Source organism: Liolophura sinensis, chromosome 11 (genome assembly GCF_032854445.1).
Source record: "Liolophura sinensis isolate JHLJ2023 chromosome 11, CUHK_Ljap_v2, whole genome shotgun sequence".
NCBI classification, from domain to species: Eukaryota; Metazoa; Mollusca; class Polyplacophora; order Chitonida; family Chitonidae; genus Liolophura; species Liolophura sinensis.
In genome coordinates, this window is record NC_088305.1 from 8,424,556 (window position 1) to 8,442,484 (window position 17,929).

General features: G+C 40.0%; 1 protein-coding gene across 1 annotated transcript; it reads right to left on the reverse strand.

Moving 5' to 3' along the window:
- Positions 1–7,191: 7,191 nt before the first annotated feature.
- On the reverse strand, positions 7,192–14,111 carry LOC135477541 (fibrinogen C domain-containing protein 1-like). Its single transcript, XM_064757684.1, has 5 exons — positions 13,946–14,111; positions 11,794–11,951; positions 10,901–10,997; positions 8,765–8,929; positions 7,192–7,818 (listed from the first exon to the last, which is right to left on the reverse strand). The coding sequence occupies exons 1-5, from the start codon at positions 14,079–14,081 to the stop codon at positions 7,556–7,558; spliced, it is 819 nt and encodes a 272-aa protein (XP_064613754.1). The 5' UTR covers positions 14,082–14,111; the 3' UTR covers positions 7,192–7,555.
- Between the last annotated feature and the right edge of the window lie 3,818 nt (positions 14,112–17,929).

The window sequence follows — 17,929 nt, forward strand, 5'->3', positions numbered from 1 at the left end:
CCAGTGTGAATGACAGAAATGATCAAGGATAAAGAGCGTCCGATGGAAGCCTTTGGGTACCTTACCTGTGCAAGAATGTATGTTATACTCTACACACTAGCATAGTAATGACTGGTTACAGTAGAAATATATTTTTATATTTTAACATCAATTTCGAATTAACAAGCCAGTTTGAAAACTCTTTAATTTCTCTTTTGAAAAATTTTTTGAAAGTCTCCGTTTCCGAGGTAGTTAGCGCGCCAGCGTGGCGCAATGACCCAGGAGCCTCCCAAGTGGCTGTGAGTTCAAGTCCAGCTCAGACTGGATTCTTCTCCGGCTTTAGGCTGCGTGAGAAGGCCTGTTAGCTGTGCGAGAGTGGATGTTATACTCTATATACTAGCATAGTAATGACTGTTTACAGTAGAAATATATTTTTACATTTTAACATTAATTTCGAAACATCGTGACAGTTTGAAAACTCTGTAAACTCTTTTTTTGAACAATTCTAGTATTAAATAAGTCTTCGAAGACTCCGTCGTCGAGGTGGTTAGCGCGCTAGCGTGGCGCAATGACCGAGGAGGCTCTCACAAATGTGGTCGCTGTGAATTCAAGTCCAGTTCAGACAGCATTCCTCTCGGACTTAGGCTACATGAGAAGTTTTTCTAACAACCTGTGGATGATTGCGATTTCCTTCCACCATAATGCCGGCCGCCGTTGTATAAGTGAAATATTGAGTTCGGCTTAAAACACCAATCAAACAAGTTCTCCGTTACTCACATATAGTGTGTGACACATTCAGTGGAGAGGAAATGTTGACAAATCTTGTGTAAACAGAATAAAACTTAATTTAATGGTAGGCCCATTTTGTGTTGCATTATTGTATGACGAATTTAACATTGTTAAAGGACACATGAAAAAGAACTCCAAAACGAAGAATATCGTTTTAAGGGAAAAGATGTGAAAAAAAAATTTTTAAATCTTTTTTGAGGCATAAGTTTAATCTTTTAACAACCCCTCTATTTTCTACATATTTTTCGTCGATAGCTGGAAACTTTCGAAAATGACGTCATTGATGAAGCTACAAAGAACGCGAGGTCAGCTTTGCGTACACCCAACCAACCCAACCCCCATTTCGGACCGTTTGTACACACACATTTGTTTGATAGTTATCATTGTTGACCTCACCACTGCAGATTACTTTATTTCTGCACTGACTGCTAGGCCATTGGGAAAACTGTAGTGTAAAGTCAATTTTACGTCCAAAAGAAGATAGCTGTGGAGTTTTTTTTTGTTCTTTTATATCTTAGGACACAACCCAACCTGCATATTGAGAGATAAAAACCAACCGTTTCACAGAAACCTTCTACATACATGTCATGTATACCCTACCTAACAGACTAAAGCAAAACACAGGAAAGGGACTGCTGCCAAATTTCAGCAACCATGGGAAAACATATCAGCTTAAAAACACGGAAATCAAACTTATACCAAAAAATTAGCTCCCTCTATAAATATGTCTGAAAATAACTTCGGCATAACTAGGAGAATAGCAGGATATCGTTTTTTTATGATAGGGAGCTTGGCAGGAGACCGTAACTGGCACTGAAGACAAGCGGCAGGTTACAGCTCTTTTAGCTGTGAGCAAAGCAGGTGATCTCCTACCGCCTTAGGTCTTCCATGAGAGAAAGAGTGGAGTAACACCCACACGTTTAGATATTAGAGCACGGAATAGTCTATACTGTGAACGAGGCCATGGCCCCATATTTTCAGAGACCAAGGAAAGTCCTAAAGTTACGAGCGACACAAAAATGCCTGCAGATTTTTAGCTCGCCTGTATAAAGTATAGGTGTAGCTTATGTCGAACCCTGAGCGTCGGCGTCGAATAACAGAGAGAGCAATTTTAAACAAAATGTTGGGTGTCGTACTTAACACTTTTTCAGTCATATATGACGACGAAGCAATCCTTAGAATGGATGTAATGTGCCGCCTCCTTGTTGCAGGACGGATTTCCACCGCTCTTTTGTCTAGTGCTGCTTAACTGAGACGTCTTAAGTCGCCCTGCCCGAGCTATTCTACTTATACGGGTCAACCAGTAGTTGCACTCTCCCCTTCATGCTGAACGCCAAGCTAGGAAGCTGCAAATACCTCTTTTAAAGTCTAAGGTGTGACTCGACCCAGGATTGACCGTGGACCTACCGCTCCCGAAGCGGACGGGTCAAAATGTCACGGGTGGCACCTATAAAAGTAATGCAGATTTTGGGGTCTGGCCTTAAGTTAGGAGCGACACAAAAATGCCTTGGTATTTTTTACCCCACCTGTATAAAGTAGAGGCGTAGCTTATGTCGAACCCTGAGCGTCGGCGCCGAATGACACAGAGAGCAATTTTATACAAAGTGTTAGGGTGGTATCTATTAAAGCACTGCAGATATTGGGGTCAGGGTTTGCACACATGTAGAGCGCAATAACTCGAGGGGGGTATTCCATCGTTGATTGGGTTTGTGCACGTTAAATATCGTGAATTACTGTATTTCTGACTCAGTATATAGTGTATATTAGAATCACTATTAGACAAAATGTTATAGATGGTATCTTAACTGGTATTGTATGTATTGACTTTAGGTTTTACATGCAAATAAAGCACAATGACACAAGGAAAGGGGGGGGGGGGCTCCATCGCTGATGCTTTATGTTCACATTAATTACCGTAAATTACCAAATTTATACATTCATGTGTCTCATACAGGCGAGCTCTTTGGCAGCCTTGCTTCCAGTTTTAAGTGGCTGTATTTAAGGTACACAAGGGAGAGACTTTACTGGCGTTACTCATGTAAATCATGCGTTACACCTTCTGTGTGATTATGCAATCTCTAGACTTGTCCGTTAACAAACAGTTCAAAGGCGAACTGAAGAACAGTTCCCAAGGCCTGTACGCTGGGAGAGGAAAGTCATGTGGACACCAAGACTTCCATCATGAAGACCATACATAACAGGCGTTTGATGAAGGCCTACGAGGTAATTGCCAAGCAAAGACAACTTATACTAGACACGGTGTGTTGTAATTTATTGTCTGTACATGTTTCTTTTCTTTCTTAAATATTAGTAATTTGAAACTCAAAAAAAAGGCAAATCATTTTATCTTGTTCTTCTTTCGCCCACTTTGTAATGGAAAGATTTTATGCCATGCTACATTGTATATTCGCTGGTTGTGTTTTTTAGATAATTTGGGCCCTATTTTCAACGGGAATATCCTCTAACCATTGTGTTTGCAGTGTTTTAGAGGCACCATGGGTTCCTCGGTCTTTACACCTTGTGGGAATATCCTTAAATAGAAAGTACAGACAAAATTTATCCATTTCCCAATCCACTGCTCGGCGTCCCGCTTTAAAAGCATTATACATTATGTGCAACCCACAGCTACCGGTGTTCATTTGTCAGACTGAAGTTTATCCACATCTTTATGTCTAGTTGGTCATGTAACTCTCAGTTAACATTAGGACGGCCCATAGATATTTGCAACGGCTGGGCAAGTGACAACTCCCTGGCAGATTCATTGAAATAAATGACTAAATTATTTGCACTGGGGTGCCAAAAGAACAGAGAAAACGGGTGCAGACACCGTCTGTTTCACAAACACGAATATACACATCAAGTTGCATGGAGTGAGTTTTTCTACTGAGGCTTTCATCAAACAGCAGCACTAAACAGTCCCGAGACCCGACCTTCTCTAACCCCACATTCTGGAAATGTGGAGCAATCTCGAAACAGCTTAAATACCAGTTCTTTGTCTCACCACAAAAAATGGTCTTGCAATGCCAATGTCACGACACATGGCCTGCAAAACCCTGGAGAACTACGCCATCATGTAATCTGAAGATGTCGCTGTCGCCAGCCTCTCTGTCGGCCCTGGCGCCCAAAAGCTCAGTGTGAGTCAGTGTTGGACAAGGCTAGGGGTTTTTGCCACTCGTGCGACCTGTTAATGCCGTGTCAGTACAACTATTTTTGAAATGTGTCTTATGCTTTTTACTTGACACGGACTGTAGACATTTCTGAAATTTGTGGTGAAACGGCCAAAAGGCTGCTGAAAACACTGTCCCGGTGAGGTGCAGTCTGGAAGAAAATGCGACAGTCCGTCCTTGTCATGGAGACGAACTTATCTCTCCGCACATTACGCCGTCAATGATGTACAAAAAAATATTACTTTCCGAAACATAAGAGGGGTATTGGATTGACAGGACCATCTAAAATGTGGTTAACATTCTTAGCACCGATGTATATGATGTGTTCGACCAGTTTGGCTTGCAGTCTAGATACATTTCGTTAAGCATTTTACAGCATGTTGGTAGTAAATTACTGGAGATAAAAAAAATATTTAGACCTGTTTTCCAAATTTCAAACTCTCACTTGAGAAAACTTGGTTTCCAAGCGCTTTCTAGATCTGGAAATCACATCTAAAATCAAGGACTTTAAAGGACCCAAACGAACCCTGTCACACTTTCTAGAGATGATACACGTTCTATGTGCAGAAATCAGTGGCTACAGTCCTTTATCCGGAAGGAACTGTGAATCGGGTGTATCCAGTGTGTGCCTGAATGACAGCGTGAACCCTTCTCCTCATACCACCTGTCAGCCTCCTAATACTCTGAAGGCAAAGATGCCGCCATTCCTCGTGCAAGGCGGCCCCCAATTGGGCCAGATTATGTAGTGGTAGATCCCATGCTTCCACACGACGACCACCTGGCCCAGTTGACGTAAAACGCTTGATGAAAACAAATGATGCTTTTATCGAGTAATTTCAACCACTGCTTTAAAACTGCTCACTCCAGGACCATACTTATCTCCGGCCTTGACTCGTCTCAAGCCTAATCTATCTGTCTACAGACATAATGGTAAGGGTTTGTCTAATAACCTCCCCTGTCGTTTGCACTTGGATATATTAGATTCAAGTGTGGAGGAAAACCAGGATGGCTAATGAGGATTAGGGTGTAACTAACAGCACGGTGTCTCTGTGGCTCCTTCCATGAGGAAAGGAGGTGCACGGAACAGATCCATAAGCGAGGAAAAGGGCAACAGCTGATAGAGCTGCTGTGGCGAGAAGATCAGGGAGCAGTGAATTGTTTTTGATCTAACAATATTCAAAATGAACTTAAAACAGACGGACGGGTTAAAAGACCAAGTAAAAGAACTAAAGCTTAGTTAAAATCCGAAAAGCACGGTATGACACATGTCATATACACAGCTTAAGTAATGACAGCATCGCCGGACAATACAGTCCACACAGTCAACAAGGACATGTTTGCTGCAGTGTTCAGATGCACTAACGCCATCGGGAATACAATTTTGTGTTAAGAGAGACTACCCAATACGACACATCGATAAAAGTAATTGATGTATGTGCGATGATTAAAGACTTAGACCATAGAGAATTAAAAAAGAGCGGCGACAACTGTTTGATTGGTGGCAAAAGGTCACACATGGGCGATGAAACACGGACGGTCAATTTACCTCAATTAAAGAAGAGTTTTTATTGTGTTAATGTAAATAGTTAAATAGTAGCAGGTTACACGATCCAACACAAAAAAATCTGCGTGCAAAATAGTAGTGTAGAGATGTCCTACTGTACGCGTATCTGAACCCCTGGTTCTTCCCTGAGACGTTTGCACTTTTGAAAAACCCGCCCACAATTGACGGCTGAATTTTGGGCTATTCCACAACGGTACTTATTCCAAAATGACTACTTCTTGCAGTACCTTTGTTAAATACATAGATCTTTCTGTAGTGCCTTTCTTAGGAGATGAGATACAAGTTTGAGAGTACAGCTTCTCGACCTTGGAATAAAGCGAGCTTTGTATGTGGTAGGAATTTATACCTAACCGTGTTACCTCCCTTTGCCCGTGGCGCTGTGGCAGGTCTTTGCCAGCTCAGTCAGCTGATTACACTTGGCTGATTGGGCTACAGTGACCCATTCTTCAGGTAATCTGGCAATTTATTATTTGAAGATTTTGGTGAATTATTTTATCACCCGGTTTTATAGTTCAGGTTAATTAACAACTGTGAGACTGGTTGTAAGTGCCAAATACACAAGTGCATTCTTAGTCATCATTCAGCTGCCGTTGGTCGATGTGGCAGCTAGTTTCAGCTTTAGCTCTTGTTGAAAGTTGCGACATACGATCAATAAAAAACTATGTCAAAGTATGTATTTTATATCTTTGTATTGTAGATATAGTGGAATTTGTTTGCCATAATTATAAGGATGAAAAATTTGTCTTAAAACTAATGTTTTATTTATTGAGGAAAAACTAGAAATATTTAGGCGTGTGTGATGGGTTTACCTGTTAACAGTAAAAGGTGTAGAGAAAGTGTGATATTTAAAGGAAACAACTCATTGTTTGGATGTGAGTAGTGCATTCTGTGATACATGATGACCACTGTGTGGTATATTGTTTATTTTTGTGTCCTGTTTTAAGAACACGACGTTTTATTCTGTGGGAATAAACAGAGATGTATCCCTCCAGTTCTTATTGTATCGTCTATCCCGTACAGTATAGGGATTTGTGGATGTTTGAAATACAGTAAAACTGTGCTTTATCCGTGTGACGGAAAGATATGGATATACTCCTCTGTTTGTTGAACGACAAATGTGACGTTACGCTATTTTCTAAGCAGTTGATTTTTTGTTTTCAAGAATCCACACTTTGGTGTTAGCGGTTTCAGTGGTGAAAACTTGCACTACCTTTGAGCTCCTTCGTTTGCTGTACAGTAGAGCGGAATTCGGGCCCACAAACACAAGGCTCTAAATCATTCTTATACCGCACTGAGCAATCCAAGATGACCATAAAACCTTCTCCTACCTGGCGATCTGAAAGGCCTTCATCGTCGGGCGAGGGAAACTGGTTCTCTTTCATGCGTGGTCGGATATGGGCATCCAGAGAATTTGGCACACGAAATTTACGTCGTCTTATACCAATGACTTCATCTGTGTACTAACATGACACGCCTGGCGGCAGAGCAGTTACGCAGCTTCACCTGCAAAATGTCTTGGTTTTATTTCATATTAAAGATATTCTGTCTAAATCTGGCTAACCGCGTTCACCAAGTATTTGTATTGTTATGCACATACATAAAGTCTCAATTTTTGAAAGATTAGGTACAATGATTGCATTGATCTGTGGTGTCGTATAAATAGAAGAAAACATTCGTAACTGTAGGTTAGCGCCTCCTTTATTATGTTTCAAAAATCTACAATTACGAGTGTATCTCCAGTACAGACTAATGTTTTGTAAATAGTTCCTTCTAAAAAGTTATCATTTTTGTGTTTTCTCCCTTGACATTGGGCATATTGGGATTATCCTTACGGCATGTTATATTTCTTTAGTCCGAGTTTCATCCTACTAATATGATAAAATATAACATAAGTCATTTACAGCTATTGGACATTTTTGGCTTTAAAATCATTTGAAAAGGTTAAAAACAGGAACAAAAAAAAGAAAGATCAGGTTAAAGTTTAAAATGAACAATTACCACGAACTTTTGATCTATCTTCGTCCATAATTTATAAACAATCACGAGTATCGTCTATTTAGTGGATTTTCACCGGGCGTATCTTCATCTCACTGAACTGAAGAGGGAGATGTTTAGACGACCATTCGTACCACGTGACTGACGAAGTATTTACTGTGGACTTCTCCTTCACATGAACATAGAGCCCATTCAGATTACTGCGATGGCAACTATTGTACCACCAGGCCCCGTGACATGATGCAGCACAGTTCATCTTGTGAAAGTCGTTATCTCGGTCATATGTGGAAAACTCCAAGCCGTTGTGCAGAGCCAAGGAGTCACCTGAGAGAACAAAAAAATGGTTCCAAATCTCTAGACACAGAGAAACACAGATTATTGCACAGCTCGGATTTACTAGATTTATTCATTTGATTCAAGTTTACCGTTAGGAGAATCTGGTTGATAAGTCCAACATAAAAAGTTGGTCGCCAGCGACTGTCCAGATAAGCCCGACCCCCAAAATCGGGGTTGTTTTTTTATTGGTGGGGGGGGGGGGGGGGGGGGGGGTTGGGGGAATCAAACAAAACTTACGTATCAAAATTATATTGGTTGCTTTGACATCTTATACAATAATGGCCCATAGTTACCTTAACGAATGTCTTATTATAGACATTTTAGTGCTGTATGTGGTCAAGGTATCACTAGTGATACTAACACACGTACAGTGTATATCACATTATGTGATCCAACATAAAAACCCACCAAAGATGACCCGAAGTGATCAATATATTGATATGTTCCGAATGACCTGCTAGCAACAATAGGTCTACATAGGTTTATTGATCAATTTATAAGCCTCTCTGAGGCCTACTACATGTATTCGTGATGTCTATAAACAAATCATACATTGGCTTATTGCCGCTGTGATGTCAAAATTAAAAACAAATTTTAGAGTAGGCCTACTTAAGGTTTCGGCCAATCTTTTTTTGAGGAAAATCAGCCACCAAATTTCTTCGCCACCATTATCGATGACCACATTTTTCTTTCCGCCCACCATACTTTTTTCTCTGACTAAGAATATTTGACGCTAATAATTAAGGTCGCATCTCTTCCATTTTTCGCCCAGAGTTTTCCTGCCACCATTCCCACGGTCACTAACTGCTCAAATATTAATCACGTTTAGTTGCAACTTTTCAGACAAACGTTTTGGCAGATTTCAGTTTATATGTTTTTAAAATTTGTTTTCTTAGATTATGTTTCTCTCAGAAAAACATGTCGGTCAACTTACCGGCATTCCCCTTGAATGCACCCAGTAAAAGTCGGAAGTTGTGAGGCTCGTTTGCCACACGGAATCTGCTGTAGGAAGCGTGACCCGTTCCCAGAGTATAACTTCTCATATTCACGAGGAGTTCAAAGTGCGCCTGAGAGGTCAGGAGGTGAATCTTGTGCAGGCCTATGAAGACAAAATAGGTTGGTTTTGACCGACTTCTGTATTTGTGGGAACTACCTCACAAAGCGCTGTTTGTGGAATGTAGTTCATCGTATTTCATCTCATCGGCATATTATGTTAGATGGATAATGTTGTCAAAAATTTCTGAAAGAAGTAATTGCAATTGTTGTGATCACGTTTCACATTTACATTGAAATTGTCGGAAATCAGTTTCAGCTGTGGGTTGGGGAGAAAGCAGCTGGAAATAAAAAGTTTCAGCAGCGTCATCGCAATGATAATCAAAACCGCTTTGCGACAAAAATTTCACTTTAATATATATACCCGACTCGAACTGCTGTCTTCTAAGACATCCTTCAGCTAAGCGTAATACCAATTTGCTTGGTACAGTTTTTACATATTGATCACGCTTCGGATGATCTTGAATTATCCATTGATATGTAGTATACTCCAATATGTTACCGTAGCTTTCAAACAAACAGCCGTCTGCTGCCAGCAATACTGGTAAGTGAGTTAACCGTCCACATTATCGGCGAATGTCACTTTTAGGTTTTACTCTCATTTAATTCATTTTCTCCGAAGTCCACCAATCAATGGTGATCAACTTTTTGTTCCACCAACAGGCAGTTCATTTACCAACAAGCTTCCAAGCTAAATGCTGGAAGTTTATTCTTCCTATCACAATTATTATTCTTTTTAAGTATTTGCTTTAACGTTTTCTACAAAACTGTAAATCGTTGCTGTTATTCAATTACACTGTTATTGCAATCTTACGGCTACGCCCTTTTTAAACCGGCACTTTTATACACCGCTGACCTACAGAGTCGCCATGTTGGGTATATATGGAAATCTCCAGAACCGTTTATCGGATCCCCATTAGATTTAAAATAAATGAGAACACTTCATGGGGCTATACAGTTCAAGAATTATACTTTTTTTGGCTCAAAAGAGATCACTTCCTTGCTTGGAGTTCAGCATGAAGGGGATAGTGCAACGAAAAGTTGACTTTTTCATACAATGTATAGTTTTCCTATAAATTGTTATAAACGCTCGAAAACTTGCATTGTGTTACATGACTTTACTTTTCTTTACAAGGTCACGTGACCGGAAATCATTGCGTGTGATGCTGACAGTAAATTACCGTTATTATGCAAGCATGGAGTCAGAAATTCGTACACCACGATAATGGAAAGATCCGTCTCCAAAACAAATTTCAAACACGTTGCCAATGAGTATGTAAGAAATATACTGAGTTCATTCAGTCGCCTAAAGCATAGCTCGCGTCTTTCCAACATCACCGAAACTGTTGAATGATTCCGTCCTACTTTCGTACTTTATACCCCTCCTTAGTGCTTTGGTGATTGGTGTTATACGTCGTTTTGGGAAATTGGCCTCGCCATTATGGGCCTGGAACGTCCTTTTTGGGTGACGGCTGGTACATAAATGTCTGCTTTTACGCATCGTTTCCTAACGCTACCTAAACACTGAGGTTTATTATTTGACATAATACTTTCTTGAACAGTTGCAATCAAAGTGAGATACGCATAGTTGAATTTCATGCCTAGAAAAACGACTCTGTTCCTTGCAACACTGAAAAACAATGACTGCTGAGTCACTTCATGCACCATATTTTTCAATATCATAGGCCATAAGATCAATTGTCGGTTTCCTGTTTCGACTGGGTTAGGGATTTTACGCATGGTACGAGAACACTATTTCATATACTGTACGAATCGTTCTACTGGTACATTATATCTAGAATAATGTCCCTAAGGCTGTTCCCGGCTCCTCCACCATACTACTGACCGCCGTCAAATAAACAATTAGAACAATATAACCATGGTAAAAAAATACTTCCAGCCAAAGCCGGTAAACAATGAAAAATCTTTCGTTACTTGGTCATATAGACTTGGTGATATTAAATTGCGTTAAGTAAGATTTACCGCATAACCTTTGACCTGATCTATGGAGACTTACCCAACCAGAACTCCCCGTAAAGGTGACCAAAGCCTTCTTTATAGTTCTGCCAATTACGAAAGAAGTCAACAGAGCCGTCTTGTCGTCTTTGGAACACCTGGAACGTCAGTTAACATCAAGCTTACCATTAATCACACAGAGGCATAATTACATTATTTCGGTGTTTTACGCTGTACTCAGTATTATTTCACGTGTATGAGGGCGACCAGCATTATTGTGGGATCCGGTCAGAGCCCAGGGGAAACCCACGAACATCCGCAGCTTGTTGCCACAGGGATAATTAAAATATGAACTATAGCTTTCACATGTTTCCGGCCTAAGAAAATAGTTCTGCGGTTTTTGTGTGTGCGTGGACATGCTTTTTTGTATAGGTGTAGGAGTGGTTGACATCAGTTGGTGTTAGGTGGTGTTCAGACTAGAAACTTCTAGCAGACTTTTTCTAGTTCTCAGAAGTTGCTAGTCTCAGATGTTGCTAGTTCTTACTGGCCTTACGCCAGGAGTTGTTTTTTTTTTTTTTTTTTTTTTTTTTTTTGTCAGATACTTTTCAAGGTACGAGGATTTTCTTCCTCATAATTCCGGCGTAAAATATCAAACGAAATAATAAAAAAAGTAACTCAACTTGTTGAGACTTTGTCATTTCTGTTCAATATGTGACAGGCAGCATTATAGGGCACGAATCTAACTACATGTCTATGCATTTTGTGTGAAATTATCACCATACACGCCCATAAATTAATGTTGTTCGTATCACTGTAACGGCATACAACTTTTAAACGTTTAGAATCGTCTTACAGATTTAGATCTAGGCGTCGTTGCAGACATTCGTAAACCAATACTAAGTCATGACGAGCGTTACAGGTTTGTCATTTTATAATCCCTATTTACAAACTCACCAGCCACCCACCGCCCTGCGTCACCATGTCGCAGTACACAAGGAAGCCTTTTCCCACTCCGAACGGAAACACTCGGTACACGCCGCTCTTTGTGTGGTTGCATTTCTGTATTACTGTACAATCGGTAGGATATGAGCATTCGAGAAAATTGCTGTGATCTGAAAAAAAAAATTCCTAGCGTGGTAAGTGTTATGAAACACATCAATACACGAAACATCGATCATGGTAATACTCTCCAAACATTTGTACGCAAAGCATAACCGAATCCATGCATTAGGTCACCCACTGTACCACTACATATACACCTCTTAATAGCCACCCTGACAATAATATGACTATAACAGTTTTATAACAAATATTTTGGAAGATAGGTTACCGGCGAAGTATTAGATCCGGGAAGGCCTGTACAGCATAGCGTCAGCGCGATACGATGGCCGATTTTCGCTCACATATCGGCCATGTAGATAACACAAATGCGCTCCTGACTGGTTTGTCTGACACCGATTGGACATCCACCGAATTATGGTAGTGTTTGTGGGGAATTTGTCACGGATTCGTAGTTAACACTATACATTTTTATAGCCAAGTTGAGCGATGCCGGCTTAGACACGAAGATCCATGCAGTCGGGCCAGCCCATTGTGAGTTGCACTGACGGCAACAGTCACTCAACGCCGGTGAAACTAACAATCAAGTTAATCCTTTGTGTTATATCACCGGCAAAAATAAATAAGGCTTGAACTACACTGAATGGAAACAACGGTTGCTGAGGTGCTGTTTCAAATAAGGAAGTAGCTAGACAAGTTCTGCATTCAGGGAATGAACGTCCGGCATATTTAGGGCATGTATGTAGCTTTACAGTATCCTACGTTGTGTTGCCGCAGTCGAAAGCCACACCCGGGCAAGGAATAATCTAATAATTATCTGTAAAAGTATGGCGATTATTTCCTGTTGTGTGATACACATAGAGGAACCTCAGATACCATCATTAAATGCACCGCTGTGACGTCCTAAGATCAGTGGTGGCTCGATAGTAGCAGAGTATATTTTCTGATGTTTGGTGACCAAATTCTTACCTGTTTTCCTTGCGTGTTCGAGGTTTTATCCAATCAGAATAGATTTATAGGACATCGAACTATCCATCTGCAGTTTCTAAGGCCCAGCGCTGGGGATCCACTTTCTTTATCTGAGCCAGCGAGGCGACCGTAAGTCATATTGATATGCTAGAGTCAGTTCTCTTCTATTGGATTATTACTCATTCATATGGATTTTTAATATAGTCAAATTGGCAGGCTCAGCACGATATATGCCCCAAACTTCCATTCACTGCATGTTCCCTCTATATTTATTCATTGTTTTAATAAGTATGTTACATTGTACAAAGAATGCTTAACTGATACAATGACGGACACGTATGATGGAAGGAAACACGCTGGCAGAAATTCCCACGTACGACCGGAGAGGATTGAATAAATGAATAATTATAGCTTAACGCCACATCGGCAATATTTCAGTCATATCTTGGCGAGACCCGAGAGGAAGCCAGCATGAGTTAGACTCGAACTCACAGCGACCGCTTTGGTGAGAGGCTTCGGATCATTGTGCCGCATTATCATCCTAAATATTCGGTTACGGGGGGTCTCGCATGCGCCCCTTAGCAAAGTCGTATTACGCATTTTAGTGGGCTAGAACAAGTACATTATTCCCGTCAACTTTATATTGAAATTAAACCCTTTATTTGGCATCTGGTTTATGGCGCAATAAACAAACTTGGTACATTTATTTATATTCTCGAATGATCTAAATCATATCTTTCTCTCTAATGTTTGGTTGACAGCTTCCCAAGTGAAAACACAACTCAGGGTAACAGACCTTCACAATCCATGTGAATGGTTTTAGTTCTTTAAGTAGCTCAGCTTGTAATGCTGTAGATAATCACTGCATGAAGTATCATGTGAAATTACGAGTTGCGGTTATCGTGTGCTTAACAGAATGTTTGCAATACGAAATACATGTTGCTTTCATATTCTCAAAAAGATAACACTGACGGTTTCGTATTATTTCATTTTTAGTCGATACAAGCGTGTGAAATATAGTGTTCTGTTCTCATGTTTCTCAAATCGAGTATGAATAAATCTTATCAGATGTACATACCGCTCCACGTACAAACATCGTCTTCATCGGCTTGTTCCACCAACGGTTGAATATCAAACTTCTTCAAAAATGTGTTATACGAAGACGCCACAAAGCCGGTGTTCAACAAAAGAAATCCACACATAAATGACAACATCTTGGGTTGTTCTGACAGCTCTCAGGTAAAGATCGTATGTTCACATACACCCTACAGTGACTTTATATCTGTTTGCTCAAACCGGGTTCGTGGGCTGTGTTGACAGCTTTTAACGCTGACGTCATCACAGTGCGCTACTTTTTCCGACTGATGTTGAGAAAACTGTAATTGAAAACCATTTGTACGCCATAAGAAAAAACATGAGAAGTTTTTTCTACTTGTAACTGTTAGGACATATCCTAACTTAAATGTTGAGAAATAAAAGCCAACCGTTTTGTGTATCGTTCAAAAGAGCTGATTAGTGGCGTTACACTTTGTTGAATACTAAACCATATTGGTATCGGACACAGAGAGACTAGGTGTATTTCTAGTCTTGGGCAGGGTGTGAAGGTGACCATCATAAACTCCAAGCTATTCACCCTGTGATAAAATCTTAACTGAGGGTATGTTTCGGAAAGACCAAGTAGTTTTAACGATGTGTCGTTTTGGGAATTCTCGTTTAACACACAATTTTATTCTTGGTGGGATTAGTGCTAAGGGGTGTGTAACTTGTGATGCCTAATATGGCAGGTAACAAATCCTAGTTGACAATGTACGCTTTGCAAATGTTCTACATGGATGGCTTAGCACAATATACATGTATGATTTATGTCACAGCGTCCTTGCTGATGAGATCATTAATTGAGAGCTGTTGGCCTGTCATAAATTATACTATTATATTGTGTTTACAGGTATATAGCATTTTCCTGATTACATATTTCATTTTACCGAATTTGTTTGGGGTATTTTCACAGATTTTTAAAAGTGTCTGTATCTTTTAGTTTTGTTTTGTGACGTTCTCTTTCGAAACCTGTTCACTGCTGCTTTTTCAATACATTTTCAACACGATGTGGCCGAAATATGACGTGACGTTACGTCATAATCATTCTTTCATCCATTTCCTCCTTTCTACCAACCTGTTCCATTTGGATTCCAAAATATCCATCGCACAAAAATTCTCCTTCTCAAAGACAAATCCAGAAAAAAATTCCGATTAATAATGCTATACTTATATAGTGTCACGTCACAGATGGCTAGCAGTTGGTTATAACAACAACTCACTTGTATCATTACGTTGTCTCTTGTTCTACGCTTTAACGTAAAGTCACTGGAAGCCATTTCTGTTGTGATGCATACAACATACGTGAACACTACGTGGAGTTGCTTTCAGCAGAAAATATTGTGTTCTTTGCAAAAAAAAAAAAAAAAAAAAAAATATATATATATATATATATATATATATAGTTTGGCAAAAGAGGACGTGATGTGTCTGTTGCAGTTGGGTATATGTGACACGGTCAGTTGAACGACCCCATATTCTCCCTTCATTCTGTAAGACTTAAGAGTGTATGGGTTAAAGTGTTTGTGTTTTTTGTCTTATGTCAATAACAGTGATTATACAGAGAAGAAATAGATTGACTGAAATATTCTATGCATAAGGGCGTTCAACAGTCAACACTTAAAAGACTGTACATCATATAATACTGCTATCTACAGCTGTAACGGTTTTTTGCCGCTATATTGCTGGCCGCCGTCGTATAATTGAAAGATTATTGAGTACGGCGTAAAACACCGATCAAATAAATTAACAAGTCAACAGTTATGAATGTCCTAAAGAGGTGACACGAATCTGTACTGAAACAGAGACCGAACACTGAGTATGAAGACTGCTGTAAGACGTAAACCGTAATGGAATTTTGTAATGTAAACCTCAGATCCGTCTTGATCAAAACCCGTGTACAGTGCACTGGGACTAAACCTACCCCTGCCTTCAGGATCCGGGTTAAACGAAACCAGATATACACACTGACGCACTCGACGTAAGTCTACACCAAATGAAGGAGTCGGCTTAAGCCAGATTACATCTATACATTCACGTATACGTAACGTAATAAAAGCCTCACAGCAAGGTCGACGATGAAATATTAAACCCAGTGGTTTTGCAGGTCGGAGTGTAAAATCTCTTGAGAAGTAACGTGAACTGATTTATGGTCATGTGATCTTGGGAGCATGCAATAGAAGAACGCTTAAAATGAGTATGACATATGTTTGCCATGTGTGTGACATGTGTGATGTATCAGGGACCTGCTCAAACTTTCTTCACCTATATAAATTGACGAGTGTATCTTAGTATTTTTTATAACCATGTGTGTACCAGTGACGTTGGATTTAAATGGCGTGAGAATTTGTAGAACAGCGAGCAGTACATTTTCATATTAATCTGGATTTTCGGAATTTTACGAAGTGAAATATGCCTTATTCAGATAATGATTATTGGAATTGTAACTGTTGACAGTCAGAGTGGTGTATGCTTTGGTGTATTTAATTTTCTAAATATTCCACATTTGTACATATGCTTCTGTAAACTGCTAAAATCTTTATTTCTTGTGGATAATTCCGTGTTCAGACTAGTAATCGTCCATTATCTTGGATGATCTCACACTATTTGGGGAAGGTCATGTTTAATTGTTCTGAGGCTTGTTTTTAATTAGTTTCTACATGTAAAACCACCTTCCCCTGGGACTGCTCATTTGTATAGCCTATATAGATGCTGTAGAACCACCTCCACGTGGAGACTGGTCAGTTTATAGCCTTTATGCATGTAGATACTATAAAACCACCTCCACGTGGGGACTGGTCAAATTTATAACCTTTATGCATGTAGATGCTATAAAACTACTTCCACGTGTGGACTGGTCATTTACATAGCCTACATAGATACTGTAGAACCACCTCCACGTGAGGACAGGTCAGTTTATAGCCTTTATGCATGTAGATACTATAAAACCACCTCCACGTGGGGACTGGTCATTTTATAGCCTACATAGATACTGTAGAACCACCTCCACGTGAGGACTGGTCAGTTTATAGCCTTTATGCATGTAGATACTATAAAACCACTTCCACGTGGCGACTGGTCATTTGTATAGCCTATATAGATACTGTAAAACCACCTCCACGTGAGGACTGGTCAGTTTATAGCCTTTATGCATGTAGATACTATAAAACCACTTCCACGTGGCGACTGTTCGTTTGTATAGCCTATATAGATACTATAGAACCATCTCCACGTGAGGACTGGTCAGTTTATAGCATTTATGCATGTAGATACTATAAAACCACTTCCACGTGGCGACTGGTCATTTGTATAGCCTATATAGATACTGTAGAACCACCTCCACGTGAGGACTGGTCAGTTTATAGCCTTTATGCATGTAAATACTATAAAACCACTTCCACGTGGCGACTGGTCATTTGTATAGCCTATATAGATACTGTAGAACCACCTCCACGTGAGGACTGGTCAGTTTATAGCCTTTATGCATGTAGATATTATAAAACCACTTCCAAGTGGCGACTGGTCATTTGTATAGCCTATATAGATACTGTAGAACCACCTCCACGTGAGGACTGGTCAGTTTATAGCCTTTATGCATGTAGATACTATAAAACCACTTCCACGTGGCGACTGGTCATTTGTATAGCCTATATAGATACTGTAGAACCACCTCCACGTGAGGACTGGTCAGTTTATAGCCTTTATGCATGTAGATACTATAAAACCACTTCCACGTGGCGACTGGTCATTTGTATAGCCTATATAGATACTGTAGAACCACCTCCACGTGAGGACTGGTCAGTTTATGACCCTTATGCATGTAAATACTATAAAACCACTTCCACGTGGCGACTGGTCATTTGTATAGCCTATATAGTTACTGTAGAACCACCTCCACGTGAGGACTGGTCAGTTTATAGCTTTTATGCATGTAGATACTATAAAACCACTTCCACGTGGGGACTGGTCA